Source organism: Balaenoptera ricei, chromosome 6, assembly GCF_028023285.1.
Source record: "Balaenoptera ricei isolate mBalRic1 chromosome 6, mBalRic1.hap2, whole genome shotgun sequence".
NCBI lineage: Eukaryota > Metazoa > Chordata > Mammalia > Artiodactyla > Balaenopteridae > Balaenoptera > Balaenoptera ricei.
In genome coordinates this window covers 110382481-110410029 of record NC_082644.1, presented here as the reverse complement: position 1 = coordinate 110410029, position 27549 = coordinate 110382481, and the positions used below count along the sequence as shown (strand labels likewise).

At 44.2% G+C, this 27549-nt stretch overlaps 1 protein-coding gene across 5 annotated transcripts in view; it reads left to right on the top strand.

Annotated features, from left to right (window-relative positions):
• Window positions 1-2224: 2224 nt before the first annotated feature.
• Window positions 2225-27549, top strand: part of TTLL11 (tubulin tyrosine ligase like 11) — a 267396-nt gene continuing 242071 nt past the window's right edge. For all 5 annotated transcript variants that reach the window (XR_009503763.1, XM_059925538.1, XM_059925536.1 and 2 more), the window contains exon 1: window positions 2225-2787. Coding sequence is in view for 4 of the 5 variants with exons in the window: in XM_059925538.1 (XP_059781521.1) it covers window positions 2359-2787 (429 nt within the window). In the remaining variant the exon portion in view is untranslated. The remainder of the gene's footprint in view (window positions 2788-27549) is intronic.

The window sequence follows — 27549 nt, the reverse complement described above, 5'->3', positions numbered from 1 at the left end:
ACAACACTATGTTAGTTCCTGGTACACAACTTAGTGGTTTGATATTTCTATACATTTCAAGCTGATCACCATAATATATCCCCTTCTTAAATTTACTTGTACTGTACCTTTTCCTCACCTCCCTCTCAGGACAGGGCTTCCATCAGCCCTGGGAGCCTTTGAACCAATCAGCAAAGGTGCTCCTTTCTGGTGGACAAAGCCTCAATGGATGAGGCTAGGCAGGCAGAGTACAAGTTGGATTTCAGGCCCTTTAAGGCCCCATGGGTGACCTGCATGACCGTACACGCTGCCGTGCCCACAGCCTCTGGAATGACCACCCCACCTACTTTCTTTCTTTTTTTTTTTAAATAAATTTATTTATTTATTTTATTTTTGGCTGCTTCGGGTCTTTGTTGCTATGCGCGGGCTTTCTCTAGTTGTGGCGAGTGGGGGCTACTCTTCGTTGTGGTGCGCGGGCTTCTCACTGCGGTGGCTTCTCTTGTTGCGGAGCACTGGCTCTAGGCGCACGGGCTTCAGTAGCTGTGGAGCACAGGCTCAGCAGTTGTGGCTCGCAGGCTCTAAAGCGCAGGCTCAGTATCTGTGGCACACGGGCTTAGTTGCTCCGCAGCATGTGGGATCTTCCCGGACCAGGGCTCAAACCCATGTCCCCTGCATTGGCAGGCGGATTCTTAACCACTGAGCCATGAGGGAAGTCCCCCACCTACTTTCTAACTAGCTGATTCTTACTCCATCTTGAAGACTCAGTTTATATTCTATCTCGTATATGAAGTTTTATCTAGCTTTATAATTTACAGTAAATCCTCCATTCGTGGAACTCCTAATTTTTCTTTTTACTCTTTGCCTCATTTGATACTTAACTGCATACTGCCTTGTGATTCCTCTCGTTTTCCTCTCTTGTATCATTATTTCATCTGCAGAGGGTGGCAAAGTTCACCGGTGTGGGCTGTCACAGCTACTGTCCTCAGTGTGGGGTGCTGCTCTATCCTCCCAACCCCATTCCCTGAAAAATCAAATGTGGTTCCCTAAGGTGAGAAGGGAAAGCCCTCTCCTTGGGTTGGCTTTAAAAATATATGGCAACCCAAAAGAATAGAGAGCAGGGACTCAAATAGGTATTTGTGTACTCATGTTCATAGCTGCATCATTCACAATAGCCAACAGGTGGAAACAACCCAAATGTCCATTGTCAGATGAACGGATAAATACAATGTGGTCCATTCACACCATGGAACACTATTCTGCCCTACAAAGGAATGAAATTCTGATAATGCTACAACATGGATGAACCATGAAGGCATTAGGCTGAGTGAATAAGCTAGATACAAAAGGACAAATATTGTATGATTCCACTTCTATGAGGTAATTAATCCAATTCATATAGACAGAAAGGAGAACGGGTAGTTCACGGGCTGGGGGAGGGTGGTCGTGAGTTAAGAGTTTAATGGGTACAGAGTTTCAGTTTGAGAAGATAAAGTTCAGGAGATGAATGGTGGTGACGGTTGCACAACAATGCGAATGTATTAACGCCATTGAAGTCTATACCTAAAAATGGTTAAAATGATACATTTTATGTTATGTGTATCTTACCGTAATTTTTTAAAATGACAATATGAAAAGGGTTGGTTAATGTCCTCAACTCAACCGCGAATCTGCAGGCTTCTCCACGGCCTCCCTATGCCATTGGGAGCTCCCTGAGAACAGGGAAACGTGTCTCCCCTCTCAGTCTGGGGCTCTCCCAGGACCAGAAAGGGATTTCTTCAAACGGGGAGCTAATCCTTGAGAGCTTGGACTTGTCACGTCCATCATCAGACTGAGGTGCTTCCTGATGGTGGAGTTGCCTAGAACGGGTGACGCTGTGCCTCCTCCATCAGACCGGGAGTTATTCCAGTGAGTGTGTACGGGGTGGGGGAAAGTGGGCTTCGTGTTTGAAATTGTTGTCTCTCCGGCCCAGCCCCTGGGCTCAGGAGCCCCGCAATCGCCCAACGGCTTTCTGCTCTCAAGCTCACCTCCAGCCTCTCCCCTCCACGTTCCGCGGGCTCAGAACGCCGGCGGGTTCTCCGGTTGGGCGGGCAGAGGCCGCTTCCGCCCTCTTCCAAGATGGCCGCCTCGTCTGCGACAGGCACGGTCACGTGAGCACCCTCGCCTATGAGGTCGCCGGGGCTGGGTCGGCGATTGTCCCTTCCCGGGCCCCGTCCCGAGTCGGCGACTGCCGTTGTCAACCGGAGCCTGAGAGATCATGGCAACGGGCTCGGGCGGGGAGCGCGTGGCAGCTGCGGCAGCGGCGGCAGTTTGGTCGCGGGCCGGGGCGGCGGAGCGGCGGCGGCGGCGGCAGCACTGGCGCTGGCACCAGCCCTGAGCACCATGCTGCGGGGCAGACCCGAGAGGGAGCTGGCGGCCTGGTTGGAGGCGGAGGCCGCGGGCGCGGCCAAAGCGCATGCGGCGAAGGAGCAGGTCCGCGTGGACCCGGGCGCTGCCGGGGAGCCGGAGCGCAAGGCGGGGGAGGAGCAGCCCAAGGAGCCGGCCCCGGCGCAGCCCCGCGCGGCCGAGGAGGGCGACGCCCGCGTCCCACCGCGGCCGCCGCCCACGCTGCCCATGTACCAGGCGAAGCCGGCGTCGGCGCAGGGCCTCTCCCCGCACGGGAAGTCCAGGAGCAAGAGCCGTAGCTGCAAGCGGAGCTCGGACCGGTCCGAGGAGTACTGCTCTCCGCGGCCTGTCACCGTGGACAGCTCCAAGGCCAGGACCTCCCTGGACGCCCTGAAGATCAGCATTCGCCAGCTCAAGTGGAAGGAGGTGAGGCCCGGCCCGGCCGCGTGGGCACAGGGGGGGTGGACTGGACGACCTCAGAGGAGACGGCCCAGGCCAGGTCTGAGGGCCGAGCGCCTGCTGTGCGCCACGCTTGTCAGCCGCAGACTGCTCATCCTTCAAAGCCTAGCCCCCAAGTCACTTCTTCAAGACGGCTCTAGACCCCTCCAGGTCAAGTTAGCCACTCCCTCCTCTGGCTCCCCTGCAGCTCCCCTCCAGCTCCATGGTCTCCAGCCATCAGCGCTGGCCTCCCCACATGGTAGATATTTGTTTATGTGTCTGCCTCCTCCACCAGCTTGTGAGTCCCCGGAGGCCTGGATCCTCTCTCTGTCTCTTTCACTTCTTCCTTAAGTTATATTTGTTTAGCATTTACTGGGTGACCCTTGGGGCGGTTGAACCGTTTGTACTTTGGAGGCAGGCGGACTAGGGTCTCAGCACCCTGCCACTTAGCTCTGTGACCTTGAGCAAGTTGCTTCACCTCTTCAGCCTATTTCCTTCTCTATAAAGTGAGACTAATAAAACCTATCTCATAGTTTTCTTAGTATTAGAAGACTCACCGCTTATTGTAGTGTAGCCCAAGTGTGCAATAAATGGTAACTAATCTTACCACCTACTCCTCTCTCTCTTCCACCATCACATCACCATTAGCATCACTGTCATCAGTATAGGCACTGTGTTTTATGTTTCAGGGCTTGGCTTATAGCAGGTGTCAGGAAGTGGTGGGTGAACGGGTGAATGAAGGAATGGGTTATTTGTCCCTGAACTCATTTTAGACCTGGTGGGGGCTGGGATGAAGCACCAGTGACATCCAGAGATATCTGTTGCAGTTGGCGGAGTGGATAAAGCCATTTGACTTTATTTGCAGCACCTAAGGTTATTTAATGTGCTTTTGGGAGTGTCAGGATTGTGGTTTGGGGTAGTTGAATTTGGAGGCTTGAACCCAGATGGTCTGCTGATGGGACAGGATCTGTAGCAGGCAACACGAGGACGCAGGTCCTTAGCCCTGGGTCTTAGCTATGGTAGAAGTTCAGGAATGGTTTAATGAAGTTGGAACATGCAGAGAGATGGCCACAGAAAGGTATGATGAGGTCAGAGGGTTGATACCCCAGCAGAAGGGGTCGTGTGGTTTGGAGGGCAGTCAAGAATCAGGCAGGGCAGACTTCCAAGTAGGGAGGTGTTAGCCATTGGGAAGTCTGATTCCAGGGGTCAGGGCCCCCCAGCCTTGGGGCTTGGGGTTCAGGGGAGGACTTTGATGCCTATGAAACCTGGAGAAAGTGAGGGAGGCTCCCAGTACTAGGTGTCTGGGTTTCGGACAGGGTCCCAGGTCCAGACCAGAGATATGAGGACCAGAACAAGATAAACCTGGAGAGCCTGTCAGTACTATAGTCCTAATGAAGGGAGGATCCAGGAACTGAGACCAGGCCACAGAATTAAGGAAGACTGATTGGCCCAAGCCTGCGCTTAGCTTAGCCCTGGGGAGGAGGGAGACGCGAAACTGGCCAGATCTCAAGTGATGGAGCCACACGGACTCAGAAATCAGCCATCACACATGCTGGGCCAACTTCATTCACTCATTCCGTAAGTGTGCATAGTGTCCACTCTGGATGCTGGCCCTGCGAATCAAAGATGCTTAAGGTGTAACCCTTGCCTCAAGGACCTCCAAGTTCAGTAGGAGGTAAGACACAAGTAAAGAAATCATTGCAGTAGTTACAGGGCCTTTGCTGCTGCTTCCTGAAATGCTCTTTTCCCAGCTGTTGGCGTGGCTTACTCTGTTACTTCAGATCTCTGATCAAATGCCACTTCCTTGGAGAGGCCTTCCCCCAAGATCCCTCCACTCTTTTTAATTTTTTTTTTCATAGTACTGAACTCTAGTGACATTATATTTTGTATTGTTTATTGTCTGTTTCCCTCAGTAGAATGTAAGCTCCATGAGGGCAGGGGCTTTTGTTTTATTTACTGCTGTATCCTCAGGTGCTTGGCACATAGAGGTGCTCAATAAATATTTGTTGACTGGATGAACACCTTATGTGATGAGCATTTCTCTCTCTGTGTAAAGGCGTACATGCTATAGGAGATAGAGGGGGGCCATGTCAGGGCCATGTGCTGGAGGAGAGAGCCCTGAGCTGAGTTCTGAGTGCTGAGAATGAGTTGGCATTATTTAGGGGTTGTCGACTTTGGATCCCTGGCCGAGGGAGTGGGATGGACCAAGCAGAGGTGCATTTGGGGCTTCGCAGGTAGTTCAGTAGGGTTGAGTCATAGAGTGGGGGGCAGAATGGTGAGAGAGGGGGCAGGAGGGGTGAGCAGCGGCCAGATCATGTGCTATACTGTGGAATGTGGATTCTTTTGGAAGCCTACATGAGCCACTACAGAACCTTAAGTGTCTTCTGTTTATCTGCTGTGCTACTTTGGCAAGTAAGTTAAATTCTTTAGGCCTCAGTTTGCCTGTCTGTCAAATGGGGTTGGGTCAGTGGTTCCCAGTCTCCTTACTGCTGTAGCCACATAATTAATGGTAATGTGAGTCTGTGTGTGGCCCTTGCACAGGTGAACCCGGTGGGGTGAGCAGTTTACAGGGCGCTACCTCCAGCCCCAATCCTGCCTGTTCTGCTCAGAAAGCATGTTGGCATGTAAGTGGAGATGCTCATTCTAGTATATTTTAAAACATAATTCACTCACAACAAGACTTTACTATTAGACATGTGATTATTTACATAGTCACGCTTCCCTATTCGTCTGTGAGGTCCCAAGGACAGGAGTGGTGTCTGACTTGTGTCCTTGATGCCCAGCAGATGGCGGGTGATCCATAAATGAATGAATGAATGACTTGCAACAGAGCTCACATCTCATCTTGATGCCATAGAATGTGGAGTTTGAAAAGTGCCAGACTGGGTAAACTTTGAAGTTCCTTCCAGCTTTAAACAATGGTCATGGTATTCTTAGTACCTACCACAACATTGGCTGCACGACAAGTAACATATATATAAACTGGGTACTAACAAAATGTAAACACAGCCTCCCCAGGCCTCAGTTTCCCCATCTGTTACAGGGGTGCTGTTGGAAAAGGTCACCTCTAACGCTCAGCACTGATATTCTAGGAGCAGGAAGTCTGCTGGGGGCTGGGTTGCAAGGAACTGAGCTGCAGTGTCCCTAGTATGTCATGCTGTGCTGTCACTGCAGGATTTGGGAGTCCCTAGCTGGCTGGCTTTGGCAGGGGTTGGGCAGCAGCCCAGGCAAGAAATAAGGTTATGAGCACCAACCAGTGTGAAAGCTCTGTGTCTCCTTTTGCGAGTGAGTGGTGAGGGGCTCCACCATCGGGCTATTCAGCAGGGCAGCGCTGAGCCAGCATGGGCGTTCAGACGTTTGCTCAGCCACAGGGCACAGTCTCCCTTCTTTCTCCGCTTTTCTCTTTTCTGCACACACTTAACGGCAATAACGATATCAGTGATAATGAACAGCAGCTATGCTGGAGCCTTCCACAGCTCTTCCCCCGTGCCAGGCACTCTTCTAAGTGCTTTACATATAGCCAAGGAGTTGATTCTCCCAACAACCAATAAAGTAAATGCCCTTTTGTCTACATTTTACACAGGAGGAAATCGAAGTACACAGAAGTTAACGTATCCAAGGTCCGACAGCTGGTAAGGGGCAGAGCTAGCATTTGAAACAGGTTTCCACTTGAAACCAGCCTCCCATTCTGTGCCCTTCCCACTGCTCCCTGCTGGCTGATACTGGCGGACCCTGGGTCAGGGGTGGCATAGACATGAAAGGGAGTCCCTCCTTGCCCTCCAGGGATAGACGTGCATATGGACAATTGCGGTCCAGCCTGGGAGTTGAGTGGGTAAATGGCATTCCATACAGAATAGGAGCAAAGGCAGGGAGATCCGGGTTTATATGCAGGATGGGGTGATGGTGGCTTAGAGAGCGCGTGGAGAGCAGAGAGAGATGAAGAAGGAGCCAGGTTGGAGGACGTCGAAGGCCATGCTGAGAGGCTTGCACTTCTGGCTGAATATAACCTCAGATTCTTGCCATATATAGACCGAGCTTCCCTTGCCCACTCTGTCAGTCTCAAGGGCCCCATGCCAACTCTCTGAAATGATTCAGTTGTCAGTTGTAACTCCAGTCAGGTCTAATGCAATGGTGCCCACCATGCTAAATTTGTTTCTCAAAGGACAATTCACAAATGTTAGCTCTGTAAACTTGTAGGTAAGACGAAAGTTTATTCTAGAAGAGCAAAATCATGTTTATAGAGTCACCGTGAAGTTGCAACGTGAGAGGGATGGTTCCTGGCTCATAGTAGATGTTCAATAAACATTTACGGAATTGTATGGTCCTCTTCTAATCGTGTGAGCCTCTCTCCCCGTCTCCTGTATATTTTTGCAATTCTGACACCCTCATTAGAGAAAACCTTAGGGAAAAGACACCATGGAGGATAGATGCCACTGTTGTTGTGAGCTGCCCTCCTTGGAGATGTCGGTTGTGTATATGTGCGTAGTGGTGCCATGGGCATCAGCTAACGTGAACGAGGGCGCTGAGAGATTTGATAGAGGGACCTTTGTTGGTAATAGTTGGCATAAGCCCCATCCCAAGATCTATTACAGTGTGAACTCTTTGTTTGAGAGTGTCCAAATCAAGTGCTGTTTTCTGAAATGTATCCAGCCTTTCTTCAGAACATATATATATATACTTATGCTATCATCCTATTTATAACTTGTACTATGTTAGTTACTGTTTATGAAATATCGTATTATGTGCTAGGCATCATTCTAAGTGCTTTATACTCATTAAAACTTGTGTAAAATGTTTATTATGGATTATTTTATTTAATCCTCACAGCAACCCTCTGAAGTGGATCCCCTTATCATTTCCAATTTACAGATGAGGAAACTGAGGTTGAGAGGAGATTAGTTCAGGGTTGAGCCCAAGTTCACACAGGTAACAAGTGGCCGAGCCGTCCAGGGCCTGTGCTTGTAGCCAGTATGCAATCCTATACTGTCTTCTTTGCTAATCCTTTGCTAAAATCCACCCTGCAAGGAGTTACTCTATTTTCATTATTCCCAGATAACAATTGAAGAAACTGAGTTGGGCACAGCAAGAAAGTGGGAGGGTCAGGGTTCAAACAGTCTGTCTTGTTCCCAAGCCCACTTTTCAGTATGTTTTATCATCCTCCACTTCTTAGCCCTCCCATTCCTCATCTGACTCATAACTCTGAAATGGCAGTGGTGTCACTTAGAACCAGGAGGGTGATATTGCAAACAGGACTTAAAGTAAAGCACATTGAAATATATCCTGCCTGGCAGAGGGAGCATTTGGTGTCTGCACCTTGCAAATCCTATCTCATTGCTGCCCACGAGGGAGAAGAGATTCTGGTGCATTTGACTTGCCGAGTGGCCTTGCTCCTCTGCAGGATGTGAGCCTGCTGCATGAACTGCTGTGTCTCAGACTCTTTGTGGAAGAAGGCAGATTAGAAAATGAAGAATTGGGTAGTTTAACATTCCTCCCTTTCTCACTTTAATGATAGTCATCGCGATTTACTTTCCATGTTTTGAAAACAGCATTACATTGAGGGATGGTTTATAGCCTACTCCATCGAATGTTCGCCTTCAGTAGACACGTTATTTTAATGCCTAGTCTACTAGAATTTTTCCTTTGCAAGTTAAGCTTGTCACACCATAAAAATCACAATTCACTGCCACTCTTATATAATATATATAATAGCTTCATGAATCCACACTAATGCCTTACAGAGTCCTTTAAAAGACAGTAAATTCCAGGAGCTCATATTCAAGTTCTATAACTACTACAAATAAAAATTTTGGTTTTTAAGCAGGTGTTAAAATTGTTAGAGCAGTTTTCTGTGTTATATAAACATGCCCTCTGTTGTAAATAGCCTTGATTTTCTTAGCATTCTGGATTCTGGTTTTGTATCAGCAGAAGTTGAGTGCAAAAATTCAATCATACATTTTCTTTTTCTTTTAAATCTGTTCCTTGAAAAGAACATATTGTAAAAGTAATCGGCCACTCTTTTAAGTGGCTTCTCTAAAGGGAAAGTATTGTGTTCTGGAGCTAGTGTGGACTTTGAATTCAGACAGATGAGTTAAAAATCCTTGCCACTAATTACTCGTGTGACCAAGCCAGTTGGGTACTGCATACAGAACCACTCTGAGCGTCGATCCTTCAACTGTATCGGTGGGCTAGTGATGCTTCTCTTGTGGAATTCTTGTGAGATTAAATGAGGGGATGTATGTAAATTGCCTTAACCCAATGCTTGGCACATTGTATTCAGTTAAGGTTACTTCTCCTTCTATTGGGTAACTATAGACAAGGGTTATTTGATCTATATATATTTTTAAACTAGAAAACAACTAGTATAGAGTTTCATCTGTGTATATAGGTTACTGGTTAAATAGACATGACCAGCTCATTTGAATCATTTAACAAATACTTTGAGACCTACTTTGTGCCAGGCTATATTTGGGTTCTTGGGATACAGCAGATAACAAAAGCACCCAGAGACCTCTGCAGGGTAAGGGAGAGTTACATTTTTTGCATGAATGTCAATGTGATGTAGTTTAGGTTTAAAATTTTTTAAATAACACTGATTTAAAGTTCTTTTCTTTTAAAATCAATTATACTTTTAAGGTTTCATGAGTTCAATTGAATTTTTTAAAATTTATTTATTTAAGTTTTAAATTTATTTTTGGCTGCCTTGGGTCTTCGTTGCTATGCGCGGGCTTTCTCTAGTTGTGGCCAGAGGGGTCTACTCTTCGTTGTGGTGCGTGGGCTTCTCATTGCGGTGGCTTCTCTTGTTGCGGAGCATTGGCTCTAGGCACACGAGCTTCAGTAGTTGTGGCACATGGGCTCAGTAGTTGTGGCTCTCGGGCTCTAGAGCGCAGGCTCAGTAGTTGTGGCGCATGGGCTTAGTTGCTCCGCAGCATGTGGGATCTTCCCGGACCAGGGATCGAATCTGTGTCTCCTGCATTGGCAGGTGGATTCTTAACCACTGCGCCACCAGGGAAGCCCCTTAATTGAATTTTTTAAAGCCTCTATTCTGGACCTGGTGCCTGTCTCATCATACTCTGGTATATTAACTATATATGTCACCATGGGAAACTTATTTTAGCTATTCAAGTGACATCAGTACTTAACTTTTGTGTTCATAAAACAAATAAGGAGGTTGTTGATGTGAATGTATCCGTTAGCTGTATAGAAGAGAAGCAGATTCCCTGGGCTGACTCCTTACTTTCATCCCTAAGCGGCCCTCCCCACTGACCCTGGAAAGTCCATACCAGGCATGGGTTTGAATCTTGGCTCTGTGACCCTGGACAAGTTCCTTTACCTCTCTGAGCCAAAGGTTCCTCATCTCTAAGAATGAGCATAAAAACATGGTAGGCTTGTGAGGATTAATTCTGAAAATCTTTGAAGTGCCTGGTGCTTTAAAGTAAGAATACCTGTTGGTTTGGCTTTCCCTCTGATGAATTTCTATGACATCTTAATTCAATTTTATAATAGAAAATTGATTGGTGTGAACAGGCAAATAACCTTGCTGTTGCTTTAATCAGTTTGGAACCCCTCCTTTCCATGTGGCTGCTCCTCCACGGCCCAGTCACTCCCTGAGATCCCTCCACGAAGGCTGTGCTTTTGTCAGAGAGAACGATGATCTTGTTTCTCTATTCCAGATGGACCAACATCTCTCCTTCCGCATCACCTCAAATTGGGCCCTGCCTTAACAGCTGCCTCGGCCGCCATTTGTGTACCTGTTTGTTTCTCTGGGTGTTTTGGAACAGTTATCTAGTAATTTTTATAAATGCTCCCTAAGTCCTGGCAGGCATTGCTGACAGCTCCTTCTCTTCCCCCATCTGCTTCTGTGTCATCTGAGTAAAACCTTCGCATCCTTATTGGAGCTGGAAGAATAGGGCGGTTTGTCTCGCGTGCTGTCATCCCTAAGTATAGTGTTACTTTTCAAAGAAGCCCTTCAGTCCCTCTGCCTAGAACTCTTACAAAGGCCAGTTTTCATATTTTGTTCGTTATGGTCACAGGGGGATTTTATTTCTCTTTGTGTCAGAACTGTGGTTATTGGAATTTTAAAAAGCAACAATGTAAAAATTTCTGGACATCTTAGATTATTTACAAATACCTTTTGTTCAAATTCCAAAAACAATATATGCTTATGAAAATTTATACAATTCCCAAGTATGTAAACTCAAACCCCAAAGTCCCCTCGACCCCATTCCCTGCCCTTCCCCTCTCCCATTCTCATTTTCCTCTTAGGGTAACCCCAAGACTACAGTTTGGTATGTATCTTTCCAGATTTTTTTTTTTTCTTATTCCTGTATGTATCAGGACCACTAAATTGTGCTGGAGTATCAAACAACCACAAACTATCAGTGGCTTACTGCAACAAAAGTTTCTTTCTTGCTCCCACCTAGGGGGTTGATGAGATTTGGTATGGGGGTGGGGCGAGAAGGGGCTCCCGCCATCTTGGTTATTCAGAGACCCAGGCTTCCAGCTCAGCACCTGCTTCAGTGAGTCACTGAGAGGAAGGGAACATGATAAATTCTGCACAGGCTTTTAAGCCTTCTACCCCGAGGTGATTCTGCTTACATTTCATTTGTCAAAGCAAGATACATAGCATGGTGAACTTCAGAGGGGCTGGGGCATGCAGTCCTACCGTGAGAGTGCAAAGAGGAGAATCAGAACATCCTGCTGATGACCACCAACTACACATCATATGTAGAGATACAAGAGATACATATATAGTATAGAAATAGAAATAGAAACAATTTTCATTTTATTTTAAATGCTGACATTGTACAATATTTATGGTATTTGGCAGGTTTTTCTTTAGCAATACCACATGGACATCTTTCTCTGTTAGTACATACGGATTCATTGCATTTTAATAACAACCAAAGAGTCCATTCGATGGATGTACCACCATACAATGTATTGATGGATGTGTTTCCATATTTTTTGTTTGCTGTTACAAAGAATGGTGCAGTAAACATCACTGTGTACAAATGCTTCTGTAGGATAAATTCCTAGGAATTGTTGGGTCAGAGGATACGTGTACTTTGTATTTTGATAGTTACTGTCAAGTTGCCGCCAGCAGTGTTTGAAAGTGCTCGTCCATGCATATCCTTTCCAATACTGTGTATTATTAATCTTCTAAATCTTTGCCAAACTGATAGGTAAAAATATGTGCTTTTAATTTACAGTTTTGTAATTGTCATCAGGGTTTGGCTTTTTGTATACGTTTTTTAGTCATTTGTACTGCTTCATCTGTGAAATGCCTAAATGTCGTTTTGTTCATTTATCTTTTGGGTTGTTTATGTTTACATTTTGTTTGTTTGTTTTTCTTATTGGTTTGTAAATATTATGGGTAGTTACTTTTTGTCTCATTTGTGTTGTAAATCTTTTCCCCCTGTTGATATTTAAACATCTAATAATCATTTGCCTTGTATGATCTACATTATTATAATTTAAAACATTTTTTTTCTTGCTACTTACTAAAAGCAGTCTTTATTTATTATTGACTTAGCTTAAGAGGGCAGAAGAAACATGCAATTCTGTCTTCAGGTACTATTAAACTCCTAGAGAATTAAGAGGCAGTGTGGAGGGCCTTAGAGTCTTACATTTCCAGGAACTAGACATTTTATGTGGAACTGTCACATGTATTTATCTAAGTTGACTTTTACATTGTGCAGTAAGCATGGTAGACCTTATTATTTCTGTTTTACAGATGTCAGTGTGGTGTGGAGTTAGATTTGGGTATGAATCCCCACCACTATTTGTTCTGTCACACGGGGCATCGTGATACTTGTTTTTTAGGGTTGGTGTCCCATTTTAATAACATATGTAACCTGTATTCCAAAGTGAGAATGCACTAAGTGTGTGGTCTGTTTCAACTCTCCCACCATTCAAAGTTGTTAAGTGACACACAGCTCAGAACTCGAGGGTGGTGTCCTGGCTCTCAGGCCAGGTCTTGTTACAGTGGATCATACTGTTTCTCTAAGTAGAGTATGATTTCCTGGCTCTTAGAAATAAGACCACTGGAAATTAGTGTTTACTGAAGGCATTCAGTGCAGGACTGGGCTTTGAGCCTGGCTGTTAGTTTTATTTAAAACCACATTTAGGGCTTCCCTGGTGGCGCAGTGGTTGAGAATCTGCCTGCCAACGCAGGGGACACGGGTTCGAGCCCTGGTCTGGGAAGATCCCACATGCCGCGGAGCAACTGGGCCCGTGAGCCACAATTACTGAGCCTGCGCATCTGGAGCCTGTGCTCTGCAACAAGAGAGGCCGCGATAGTGAGAGGCCCGCGCAGCGTGATGAAGATTGGCCCCCGCTTGCCACAACTAGAGAAAACTCTAGCACAGAAACGAAGACCCAACACAGCCATAAATTAATTAATTAATTAATTTAAAAATAAACAAAAAAACCCACATTCATCACTTATGTAAATAATCCTTGGAGACTTCCCTGGTGGCACAGTGGTTAAGAATCCACCTGCCAATGCAGGGGACACAGGTTTGATCCCTGGTCTGGGAAGATCCCACGTGCCACGGAGCAACTAAGCCCATGCGCCACAACTACTGAGCCTGCGCTCTAGAGCCCGTGAGCCAGAACTACTGAGCCCGCGTACCACAACTACTGAGCCCGTGTGCCACAACTACTGAGCCCGCGCGCCTAGAGCCCGTGCTCCACAACAAGAGAAGCCACCGCAATGAGAAGCTGGCACACTGCATAGAAGAGTAGCCCTTGTTCACTGCAACCAGAGAAACCCTGCATGCAGCAACGAAGACCCAATGCAGCCATAAATAAATAAATAAATAAATAAACACACCTATTTAAAAAAATAATAATCCTTGTACATTGTTTAAAATATTAAAATTTTGCAAAAAATAGAAAAACCCATTTGTAATCCCACCACTGAGATGCAATGACTGTTTTTTTAAAGGTTTTAATATTTAAATAAAAACCCAATTAAACAATGAAACATTATTATTAGTAACTAAAAACAATTCAAACCCCTAAATATTTATAGTGCTTGTTTTGCAGTGGTGGGATTCTCTTTTTTTTTTTTTTTTTAATCAGAGTATTTTATTTTTAAGTTGAAGTATAGTTGATTTACAATATTAATTTCAGGTGTACATCATAGTGATTCAGTATTGCAATGACTATTTTTATTTTGAAGGATTTCATTTCAGTATTTCTTCTAGGCATAAATTTTTATATTTTACAAAGCTGATATAATTTGTTATGTTAACATTAATGCCCACATTATAATTTAAACATTTCTTACACTATACAAATTTTTCATAAATGTCATTTTAATTGCTGCAAAATATCTCAGCGAAATATTTTTCATTATTTTCATATTATTAAATGTTTAGATTGATTCACCTATGAAAAAAATTTGTGGTTTACTTTTTTCCCTATATTTCACATTGATTTAAGACAACTTTCCAGAAATGAAATAATTAGGTTAAAGGGCATATACATTTTAGGGCTTTGGAATGTATTGCCAAATTGCTTTCCAAAAAAGTTGTAGCAGTTAATATGCAACAGTGTATGAGAGTTCCTGTAAGTGCTTGCTTTTGAAGAATATAATGACAAATATTGGAGAAGAGAGTGAAATAAATGAATCTTCTCTCTGTCTTTACCAAATCTAATTCTAATAATCAGTGCCTAGCTCAGAGCAGGGCATTTTGACATGGCTATTTTGGTGTAGTCATCACATCTAAATTGAAATAGCCATATCAAAATGTGAGCCACTTTTGAATTTTCAAATAATGTATTCAGTGGACATGTTTGAGTTTCTCCCCATCATCGACCCTTTCCCTGCATCTGATTCCTTACCCCATCCCTGTTCTTCTATAGATGAAGTAAGACTTAAGCATTTTATGTACAGTTGAGCAAAGAAACTGCTGGAAGTCTCAATAGGTTATTTCTTAGATTTTGTCAAAAATATCTCGTATGAGAAAAGGATACATTAAGAGCTGTGTTCAAATGTCATATGCCATCATTAACCATTAGAGAAGTGAATATCAAAACCACACTGAAATACCACTTTGTACCCACTAGGATGTCTATAATAAAAAAGACAGATAACAAGTGTTGGTGAGAATGTGGAGAAATTGGAACCTTCATACTGGTAGGAAAGTAAAATGGTGCAGCCATTTGAAAAACAGTTTGGCAGTTCCTCAAAATGCTAAACACACAATTACCCCATGCCAGCAATTCACTCCTAGGTATACACCCAAGAGAACTGAAAACATAGGTCTACACAAAAACTTGTACACTAATGTTTATAGCATCGTTATTCACAATAGACAAAAAGTGGGAACAACCAAAGGTCTATCAGCTGAAGGATAAATAAAATGTGGAATATCCATACAGTGGAATAGTATGTGGCCATAAAAAGGAATGAAATACCGGTACATGCTACAACATGGATGAGCCTTATAAGCATGTTATGTGAAAGAAGCCAGGCACAAAAGACCATATTTTATGTGATTCCATTTATATGAACTGTTGAGAATAGGAAAATCTATAAAGACACAAAGTAGATTAGTGGCTGCCTAGAGCTGGGGGTGAGGGAGGCTTTTGATGGGAGAAGTGGGGAGTGACTGTTAGTTAGATTTCTTTTTGGGGTGATGAAAATGTCCTTCAATCAATTGTGGTGATGGTTGCACAACTCTGTGACTATACTAAAGAATGTTGAATTGTACAATTTAAATGGGTGAATTGTATGGTTTGTGAATTATACTTCAATAAAGCTGTTGAAAAAATGCCATATGCTTATCCAGTTCTCATCATTGAACAGTACTCATCTCCTGGGTATTAACTGGAAATATGTTTCAGGAACTTAAATCAATCAAGTGCCCCTGTTAATTCTGCATGTTAATTCTGTGTTGCCAGATTGCCTGTCAGTGGTACATGGGCTCCTTGGACACCGGTATCTAACAGAATCTTGCCCTGGTGGCATAAAGTAGTGGCAGCTGTAACAGCACTCCAAACTTTCATCCTAAGAGGGAGTTTTTTTTGGGGGGGTGGGGGGTGGAAATTCAAGCATTTGCCTGAAGAATAAAGTTAGGGCTCATTATGGAGGCTCCATATGAAGCCTTCCAGCGAGGCAGTGTAGCTTGGCAGTTGAAAGTATGGGCTTTGGAGCCACACAGATGTGGTTATGAAACAACACACTGTATAACACTGGGAAAATTTTACTCTGAGCCTCAGTTTCTTTATCTGTAGAATAGGCATAATACAGTCACACCTCATGGAGTTGTTTGTTGCCAGAATAAAAAGATATAATCATGTAAAGTACTTAGCCTATAAATACCTGGTACGGTTGAATATTTTTAAATTAACACTTGGCCCTAAGCTTCTCTAGACTCACTTCACATATTCCATGCCTTGAACTTTATCTACTGCCAACACTGCACTGCATGTGGTTATCTTGAACCTTCGTGCTGTGCCATTCCTCTTTACCTTTGTTCATCTTTTTCCTTCTCCTTACTTAGAATGTCCCCTTTCTTTCTTTGGCTAACTCTTACACATTCTTCAAGGATCTCAATTTGATTAGTTTTTCCAAAGAAGCAACTTTTGGCTTATTGATCCATCTCCATTGTATCTTTGTTTTCTATTTCATGGCTTTCTGCTCTTTATTTCTTTTCTTCAACTTTTTGAGGTTTATTCTGTTCTTTTTCTGACGTTAGGTTGGATGCTTAGCCTATCATCTTTTCTAATAAAAGCATTCAAGACTACAGACTTGTCTCTAAATACTGCTTTAGCTGCACCCACAAGTTTTATTTACTATGTAGCATTAAAAAAGTCACCTTTCTCTCCCTAAAAAAAGAAAGAAAAAAAAAAAAAGAAAAAAAAAAGTCACCTTTTAGTTCTACGTATTTTAAATTTTCATGAAAATTTTTTCTTTGACCCATGGGTTATTTGAACTGTGGCTTTTTAGAGTTTCTAAACATCTGAGGTTATTTCTACTTATTTTATTATTAATTTCTAACTTAACTGCAGTGTGGTTAAAGGATGTTCTTCCTTTTTTAATCCTTTCCTCCCTTCCTCATGCCCTCCATCTTCATTTTGTTTTCCTTTTTTTTTTTTTGCTTTATAGCCTAATACATGGTCATGTTCTATGTGTGCTTGAAAAAAGTGTGTATTCTCTAGTTACTGAATGCAATATTTTACATATGTACATTAGATTAACTTGTGGATTGCACTCCACAAATTTTGTAGTCCTAATATTTTTGTCTGATCTATTCATTACTTGAAGAGATATATTTACATTTCCCTGTATGATTATGGATTTCATGTCATTTTACATTGAGTTTTTTCTTTTTCCATTTCATCCTGTACTAGTCTGGAAGTTATACATTCTGTTTTTATTCTTCTACTGGTTATCTTAGAAAATTTATTATGTATATAATTTTGCAAAGTCTAAAGTTAGTATCTTCACTCTCCTCTTAACAAGACAAGGATCTTAGGATGCTTTCACTGTGGTTGCATCCCTCCTGACTTATGTGCTTTTGTTGTCCAATATTTTACTTCTATCTTACTTTATCCTTTTTTTAAAAAAATTTATTTATTTATTTATTTTTGGCTGTGTTGGGTCTTCATTTCTATGCGAGGGCTTTCTCCAGTTGCAGCGAGTGGGGGCCTCTCTTCATCGCGGTGCGCGGGCCTCTCACTGTCGCGGCCTCTCCCGTTGCGGAGCACAGGCTCCAGACGCGCAGGCTCAGTAGCTGTGGCTCACGGGCTTAGTTGCTCCGTGGCATGTGGGATCTTCCAAGACCAGGGCTCGAACCCGTGTCCCTTGCATCGGCAGGCAGATTCTTAACCACTGTGCCACCAGGGAAGCCCTATCCTTTTTTTTTTTTAACTTCACCAATTAGACCTTATTTTTGTTTTACATAGTCTCGGTGTATTTTAGGTTTACCCACATGTTTACCATTTTCTTTGTTCATTATTCTATTTTACGACTCAGACCTTCCTTCTGAGATCATTTTCTTTCTCCTGGAGTAATCTTTTAGAAGTTCCTTTAGTAAGGGACTATTTGTAATAGGCTATCAGTTTTTATTTGTCCAAAATTACCTTCATTTGCCCTCACTCTTGAGAGGTAGTGTCGCTGCACATACATTGCTAAGCTGATGGTTTTATGATCTCAGCCCTTCGAAGACATGCCGCTGTTGGCTCACTTCCATTTCTGCTGTTGAGAAGTCAGCTCTCAGTCTGCTTTTTTCCTTTGCTCGTAAAGTGTCTTCTTCTTTCTGGCTGCCTCTAAAATCCTTTCTTTGTCTTAGATGTCTTCAGTGTCATTATGACTCCCTAGGTGAGGATCTCTTTTTATTTATTCTGCTTGGGATTTGTTGAGATTCTTGTCTCTGAGGTTTGTTATCTTTTAATTCTGGAAAATTCTCATCTGTTTTCTCTTTCAGTATTATCTCTCACCCAATCTTTCTCTTCTCTCTTCCTGGAGTAATGAGTTAGGTGTTTATTGGACCTTTTTTTGATAGTGAGCTCGTGTTCCCTGCAACTTTAATCTCTGATAATTCTTTGAGGTTTGGGCTTAAAGTGAGGATTTTCATCTTTTGCAGATGCTTCAGAGGGCTCTACTACCCCAGAACACTTAAGACTAAAGTTTAGGTCTCAGGCTTTTTAGGTTATTGGCGTAGCTGAATTCTGACTCCAGGCTTGCATCAGGAAGGTGTTATGACGGTGTTCTGAGAGAGGAGACTCCTCTCCTTCTCTTTCCCCTTCCTGAGCCACGGCCAAGACAAGGCAGGTTTTCTTCTAGTTCACCCTCTGAGGATGTGGCTTTGCAGATGGTCTGGCTGGATATGGGAGTTTCCAATGTGATGCTTGCCTTGCCGGCAGACATTCAGGGGCCAGACCACATGCAGAGGTTAGACCATTGCCTATGTACAGGGAAAAAGATAATTACACTTACCTTTTAAAAAGTTCACCCCAGCTGCCCTACAGAGAATAGATTCCAGAGTTCCAGAGGGGAGGCAGAGGCAAGTTTGGATGCTATTGTAGACCCCAGGGGAGAGACGGGGCTGCCTGGGACAGCATGGTGCTGGGTGGGGAGGGTTATCGATTGAGATGGTCTGTCTCTTCCCCTAAACTGTAAGGTATTCAGAGTGGCAGGGAGCTTGTCTTATTCATCTTTGAGTCCTTCATGCCTGGCACAGAGAAGCCATTCAGCAAATGTTAATTGAATTGAACTGTGTAATCAGTAATGGTTCTAGCGCTGTTTTTTTGTGACTGTTTTCTTTAAAGGGAAATGACATAAAGGCATTCCAGGCAGTGAACTCATCCTATCTCTGGCATTGTGAAGCTCAAGCCAGAAATAGAGAGCCAGCTGTTTGTCAGCCCCTGCAAGCCTTAGGTTTTGGCCAGGTTTACTTTCCATGATAGCATAGCTTTCTTAAGCCTCTGCACTTGTTCCTGTCTTAAGGAATCTCAGACTCTATTTGAAACTACCTACATAAAGCCTTACCATCTTACTGGGCTTTTTCTCTAGGCAGGTTGCAAAGATGTCCGTCTAATGGTATAACTATGAAACCTTCTGACTTCTAAGACATTCTTTTTGGGAAAAAGTGTTCTGTGTCTAAGGAACAAATGGAGAGGCAAATGGTCCCTGCTGGGTGACAGTTTAATGAGCTTCAGCTGGCCGCTTAGGACTGTTCTAAGAGTGTATGCATTACTGTTCCATTAGAATGTGTAGAAGTATTTCTAGAAAGTACAGTGAAATAAAGCATACATATATGATTTTAAATTCTGAGGCCTTGAAGATCTTCATTTAAACAAATATATGTTGAATGTCTCCTGAGCCCCAAGCCCCGTGCAAGGCACTGGCAATAAAGACACAGTCAGACACCGTCCCTGTGCTTGAACCAGGATCACTCCTGGCCCATACTGTCCTTTTGTGTGAATTAGTAAAAGGTGCCCCCTCTTCAAGGAAGAGAATATTAGTCAATATAGTATTTCCATTTCAACAACAAATTTGTTACAGCAAATGGATTATTAAGGACAAATGAATATTAGTTATTAAATAATATTTACATGGTATCATAATGAAGTACTTACTGAATTAACCTTAGAATTCAGAAGTATTCTGGCACAGTAGACAAACATCAGATGATTGAACTACAATATGAAACTTCAGATTTAACTAGTGCACTAATACCAATGAAGGATATTTTTAAAAGTTGAAAGTAGGGAATTCCCTGGTGGTCCAGTGATTAGGACTCCACGCTTCCACTGCAGGAGGCCTGGGTTCCATCCCTGGTCGGGGAACTAAGATCCTGCATGTGGTGCGGTGTGGCCAAAAAAAAAAATTAAACAGTTGAAAGTAGTCACCAATTATACTTCAGATGTAAAAGTAGATCTTATTTAGAAATACGGTCTATTTTAGATTTTATTAGATCAGCAAAGTCTTTTGATAATCTGGTTTGTCAAAGGGGAACAATATATATTGTCCTGTTAAAATGAGACACTTGACTACCATATGCCAGAAAATTCTCATCATAAATATAAAATGGCCCAAACAAAATCATCTGATGATGTTTATTTACCAAACCAGGATATTTCTGAATTCCTGGTTTAAATCAACAAGTACTTTCATTACAATAATATGTAACTATTATAACTAATATTTGTTATCATGAATAATACATTTGTTGTAGAGTAAAATATATAAATATAAAATGTGAAAAGTATTCCAGATATTTAAAGATGCCTGTATGTGCACGGCATCACTGCATCCTTGTGCGTGACTTAAAAGCCACACATGGTGGCCTTGGGAGGCCCAGTCTTGGGGGTGCAGAGATAGCTGATGATTCCAACGCGCAATGCTGAGAGTTCTATTAGAAGCGTGCACGAAGTGTGCTGGGGGCCAGAGGGAAGCAGGCCAACGGGGAGGTATGGCAAATGCCAGTGTGTGTGAGAGGCACTCAGGTGAGTAAGGTGCATGGTCTTTTGCACATATTTTGGCTGTTGGAAGCCTGGAAGCCTTCTTTCTGGGTTCCCGCTGCATCCTGGAGAGGTGAGATAGCTGAGTTCCAGATTGGTGGGGTTCTGTTTTTAGATGGACTGTGTAGATCTCTCCTCCTGCCGACGTCTTCCGTCTTCAGGTCTCTGCTCTCACAGCATGAATCAGCTTTATTTTATGGCTTGTTAACTTTTCTTTCTTTCCCACCAGATTTGGAATTCAGCTAGCTCAAGGGCCATATCCGTCTTGTTTGTTATTGGCTCCTCACACTTCAGTGCACAATGCCTGGAATACTATATAATAAGCTTCTGACAGATCTTGGCTGAGATGATTTTTTCATTCATTCCTTGAACATCTCCTGAATGCTTATTTTGTGCCATGGACTCCGCTGAGCCCTGGGCAAGCGAAGAAATGCCACCCCGTGGGTCTCTCCCGTCGGGGAGCTCACTCTGGCAACTATGGCCCAGTGGAGGAAGGGCAGTGTTAAAGGGGGCGTGGGCGCAGCCGGCTCCGATGCAGAGTCGGTGGGGGCCTCTGAGCTGAGTGTGGAAGGCAGAGAGAGGGGGTTGAGCAAGGTTTCGGGGTGTGGCGTCAGGACAAGTATTCAGACAGGGCCAGCAGGCACGGCAGCGTGGTGGTAAGCTACAACGCTGGGGGCTGCGAACATTCCCTCCGGCTGGAATACAGGATTTGAGGAGAGGAGAGCGCGGGATGCTGTGACCTGAGAGCCGAGTCGTAAAGGTCGTAAAGGTCCTAACTGCACACTGAGAGCTGGGGAGCCCCGGGAGGGATTTAAACAGATGTGTGTGTGTGTGTGTGTGTGTGTGTGTGTGCGTGCGCTTCTTCCAAGGCAGAGAGACGGAGACCCAGGGGGAAGCCAAAGGCTGTCTTCACCAAAGCAGTGGGGAGAGATCTGTGGGCTATTCACATCTTCAGAGCCTGGGTACCACGCTGCTATTTAATAAAGGCCTCATTGCTTGATGGGCCATTAAGTAACCAAAGATATATTTCAACCTCATTGAGGAGGAAGACGCAGAGTAAAATCAAATTCAGACCACGTTGAAATAAAAGAATAAAGAGGCAATTCACATGCACGGCTCTCCTCCTAAGGACAAAGGGAAGGGGACGAACATTATCCAGGGTCCGCCCGGGGCCAGGCACCGGTTAGAAGCTTCCGCATTGGTTTTCTTGCTTAGTGCCTGTAGCAGCCCCACGTAGAGACGGTGCTGTGCCTTTTGTAGGTGAGGACCTGGAGTGCCGGGGACGTCGGCCACTTGTAGGTGGCACTGGAATCTCAGCCCTGGTCTGACCTCACCATGCCCGCTCCTCCCATTGCACCTGCCTCCCCGGGCAGGCTTCTCTCCACCAGACAAGCCATGATTCACTTTTGTGCAAAGGACGAATGGTGTGGAGGTCAGCAGCCTGGGCCCTTGTAGACCTGCACTGCCCAAAGGCGGGAGCTCGTCTGTTTGCCCCCGGCCCTGGAAGACGCGGCCGGGGGAGGCTGGCGGGTTCTTGCTGCCCCGAGCAGGGTGTCGCTGGCCTTTGCACCACCCTCCTACTGCTCTCCCTTTTGTCCGTCCTTCCCTCTCCTCTGCTTGTCTGGCCCTCCTGGAAGATAGATTTGAATCCATCCTGAGACCTTTGCTGATTAGTAATGAGCAAGTTGATGGAGACTTCCTTGTGGTCCCTCCTCAGGGTGTCACATTTAAATGGATGATGGCATCCTGTGCAAGAGACGAAGGACTGAGGTGCCTCTGGAGGGATGATGGGCCGCGGGGTCAATGTTCTCACATCCATAATCCCCACTCACATCCCGGCAGAGCATTTAAGGCCCTTGTTCTCTCCCTCTGCTCCCCAGTGACCTCACCGTGGCCAGGCCTTCTCCCCGCATCCACGCCCGGTGCTACTCCATCCTGACAGCCCCAGTCAGTTTGATGCCACCACCCTTTGCTCTCACTGATCTCTCGGCCTGGAATAGCTCTTGTCCCCCCCACTCCCTGCTGGCTGGACGTGGAGCCCCACTTCAATGTCCAGTCAATTCTGAGCTCCGCCGTGAGGTCTCACCCTCCCCGCAGAGGCAGCTGCTTCTTCTTCTGTGTCCTCAGAGCCCTTGGTATGTCCCTCTGTACAGATTGATTTTCATGGGGGGTAATGATTTGTTTATGGATGCTGAACCCTGAGCGGTTTGAGAACAGAGATAGTGGTGTGTGTGTGTGTGTGTGTGCGCACGCGTGTGTGTGTGTGTTTCTCTAGAGCCCAGCCTGGAAGAGCATGAGCGTGCCAGCCTTGGCCTCAGCTGCAGAGGGGCAGAGAGACAGAGTACGTGAGGGAGTGAGTCCAGTCCTATGTCTGCCTTGTTTCCGTCCTTCTGTCTCTTGCCAGGAAAATCTGCTTTTATCTGGAGGTCATGCTACCAGGCCTTCTCTGGGGTTGTCCTGTAGGGGGCTGTTGCCCTACAGGACAATCCTCTGCCACCCTCTAACCACCCTTCCCATTGCCAGCCTCCCCTGTCTTCTGTCCCGATACCAGTGAACACTTGTCATGTGCCCTTTGCTTTGCAGTGTCTCTGACTTTGACTCAAATACTCGGGGGGGTCTCCCCACTGCACAGACAGGGACTGTCCTAGTCATCGCTGGATCCCCAGCCCCTAGATAAGCGCCTGACACTTGTAGCTGCTCCGTGATGGCTGTGGACACACCGTGCTCTCAAAACCCAAAGCACTTGGCTTGTTCTTGGTCTTGGTTTTCTTTATTCGCCGTGTGTTTTTGTTAGACTAGGCTAAACTGTTGTAACAAGCAGACCCAAATACGTAGGGGCTGAACAGAATGGCAACCTATTTCTCGCCCTTGTAACACCTGGGTAGTTATTCAGTTTGGTGGGGTGACATTTGGAGACTCAGGATTCTCCAGCCTGTGGCCCTGCCACCCCGTGGGGTCTCTGCATCATCAACAGCCAGGTCCCAGGAGAGGAAAGAGCGAGGGGGAGCACACATGTCACCTCTGCTCACATCCCAGTGGGTGGAACTGGGGCATGTGTCACACTTAATTGTCAGAGGAAACCAGAGCTGGACAGTCGTGGTAAAAACAGATTTTCTTGGAGAACTATTGCAATTAGGGAAAAGAGTCTTCAGTATGCAACTGGGCTCCATTCCAAATACAGTCAGGACAAGTGGGGATTGGTAGCCAAGGAATTTGATTAGATATTGAGGGAGATCAGATATCAGGGGTGGGGCATTCTTGCTAAACTACCTTTAGCAGGATTCTTGCTAAAACCGCGATGCAGGGATGAACGCGGAAGCCCAAAGGTGGAGCCCTAGTTGGGAAGAGGGTTCAGAGGAGCCCGATGGAAGTTCGATCAAGGAGAGAGTCTTTGTCGCTGCCAGGGAGACTAGCATTGTGTCCAGGAAGGAGAGGAACTAGATTTTGGCGAACTTCCCGCAGTCTCTGCCACAGTGCCGTGTAGAAAAAGGATGTGGAGTTTGTCAAAACTCCTGGTTCAAATCCAGGTCTGCTCTTTGCTAGCTGTGAGGGTCTGGATGAGTTACTTAACCCGTCCAAACTTTGCGCCTCAGTCTCCTCAGCTGAATACTGGGGGAGAGTAACCCCAACTTAGAGGATGATTGAGAGAGAATGTAAGGAAAGCCCCAGTGGTACATAAAAGGTGTCCAATCCATTGTGACTATTATAACTGGTCGTATTACCTTTGTTGTTACCATGTATCTCAATTTTATTGATTGACTAAAAATTTAATAATATGCACATGGCAAAAAATCTGCATAGTATGAAAGTATAAACACAGAAAAATATGTCTTTCACTCGTTCCACCTTCATTTCCCTTCCTCAGAAACAACCACCATTAGCAGTTTCTTGATATGTTTCCAGAGATTTGCAAACACAAGCATATGTGTACAAACAGCCTTTTTTATTTACCTAATGCTTTCACATGATACACTCTATTCTACACCTTTTATTTAACAAAATAACTTAGCTATTGCTTCATATCAGTATATATTGATTTACTGCATCTTTCTTTTTTTTTTTTATGGCTGCATAACATTCTGTAGTAGGAGTGACCCATCATTCACTTAGGTTTGTGCCACACCGACACTCATTTAGCTGTTTAGGGGGCTGTTGCCACCATATCCTTGTATATATCAATATGTCTTTGATATATACATATCCTGGTATATATCAATATGTCTTTGTGCCCTTGTGTGAGAACAGCTGTAGGATGAAAATCTAGGATTCGTACGTTGCATTTTATTCTCTTCAAAAATAGGATTTAAAATTTGGAAGGTTTTTCACTTGGGTAACTATTGTGGAAAGAAAGATTAGAAATTAGAGACCTCGCTTGTCATGAGAAGGTGAGATAAAATACATTGTTTCTTTATTTTTAAAACCTTTGCTAATACAGACCCCTGGTCCCTCTTCCCATGGTGCCTTGGATTCCAGATTTTGCAGCAGGAATATTTGGCCGATTTATAAACCGATGCAAATCGGCTGTTAGCTTCAGAATGTATTTTCCCACAAAAACGAATTGTCAGCCAGCTTTCTGAACCCCACACTTGTTAAAGAAGTTAGATTCACCACAGTAGAAACAAAGTCCACTTTGTTTTGTTTGTTTGTTTTTGTGGCTGAGAAGCAAACACCGTGGAGTGCTTTCTCTGTGTTTGATACTTTTTCATAGATGGCCTTATTTAATGCTTGCAAAGCTTTGAGGTGAAAAATATTATCTCTGTTTTCCAGACAAAGAAAGGGATAGGTTCACAGATGTTAGGTAACTCGCCCAAGGTCACGCAGAACCAAGATTTGAGCTCAAGTCTTGATGACTATACCACTCTGTGGACCTCTCCTTCTTAATTAGGGAATTCAGAACTTTCCTGAATGGCAAAGAAGTTTTACCTGTTGCATAAACATCTGCTGATTAGCAGTGCCTCTTAAAGATGCTGTGGACTTGCTGAGCTTAGTAGAGAAAGAGGGTCTGTTATGGCCCCAAGTTCGGTATCTGACATGCTTAGAACTTACCTCATTAATCAGGCAACTCTCGGGTGATGGTCCAGTGTCCACTGTCGGCTCTGCCGGTTTCCACCTTTGAATTGTTTCTACCCTCAGTTCTAAGGCAAGATTGCTCTCTGCATGACCCTGGACTCTGGCTCTGTGATTTGTGTCCTTCCCTGGTGTCCTCCCCACACCCTTTATCCAAATTGTCTTCTTACTGTGTTTTCTGTCTCTTAGCAAAGGAAAGTTATTTAAAGCACATTCTAAACTGCATGGCATTATTTATTTATTTATTTATTTTTAATTTTTATTGAAGTATAGTTGATTTACAATGTTGTGTTTCTGGTGTACAGCAAAGTGATTCAGTTGTATATATCCCTTTTCATATTCTTTTCCATTATGGTTTATTACAGGATATTGAATCTATTTCCCTGTGCTATACAGTAGGACCTTGTTGTTTATCTATATTTAGTAGTTTGTACCTGCTAATCCCAAACTCCTAATTTATCCCTCCCCCACCCCCTTTCCCCTTTGGTAACCATAAGTTTGTTTTCTATGTCTGTGAGTCTGTTTCTGCTTTGTGAATAAGTTCATTTGTATCATATTTTAGAGTCCACATATAAGTGACATCCTGTGATATCTGTCTTTCTCTGTCTGACTTACTTCACTTAGTATGATAATCTCTAGATCCATCCATGTTGCTGCAAATGGCATTTTCATGGCATTATTATTACTAATGACCCACAACCCCCATCGCCACCACTTTGCTCCCCTCGTTCTCCAGCTTTCGAGCTGGTGTCATCTCACCCTGAAGTCTGCTCTTGTTTTTGGAACCTTGGTTCAGTTCTCCCAGCTCCCAGGAAATCTATTGCCTATAAACAAAATTAGCACCTCAAAGCTCCCTCCCACCCCCACTTTTTTTTTTTTTTTTTTTTTTCTTCCACCCCCACTTTTTAAAACATCCAGAGAACCACGTTAGAATTCAATCTACATATACTGGGACGCCCCGTTTTTCCACCATAGCTTAGAATTAGTGCCTTGTGCCTGTGAATCTCTATTTTATTAATTTAGTATATCTTTATTAACTCTTGTTTCCATATTAGTACAGTCTTCTCTTGTTGGGCTATAAATCCACCCCTGTTTTATTATTTATTAACAAACATTTAAGGGGCTGATCGAGTCAGACCACCACCTCCATTATCTCACACATTCCTCAGAATAACTCCACAGAGAGGGTGTTATTAGCCCCCTATGCAGTTGGGTAAAATGAAGCTCAGAGAGGCTCATTAACTTGTCCATGTTTCATCTCGTAAGTGGTAGGCCTGGGATTTGAACCCAAGTGTTTGGATTCTAAATCCATAACCTCTGCCAGATGAAAGCCAAGGCTTGTAGTTTCTTATTATCTTGTTGCTTCAGTTACTCTATTCAACTCCTTAATTAGTGATGACTCCAAATTAGCAGAATGTTACTGAGGCTTCTGGTGTGGGAATGGGTCTTGTTTTGACCACAGTCACAAAATCTATACTGAGAAGACACTACTTAAATCCAGAATGAGAGACAGTAAAAATCCACAGAAAATCCGGAAGAGAGGAGGACCATTTTTATGTGACTGGCTAACCGATTGATCTCTAGAGGGTCTTTATTTATTTTTTGTCCATTCCTTTGCTTCTTGAAAGGCTAAATTACTTCAAGGAGCTCCACCCAGTTCTTCAAAATGTCCAGGAGGGACTACCCTGGTGGCGCAGTGGTTAA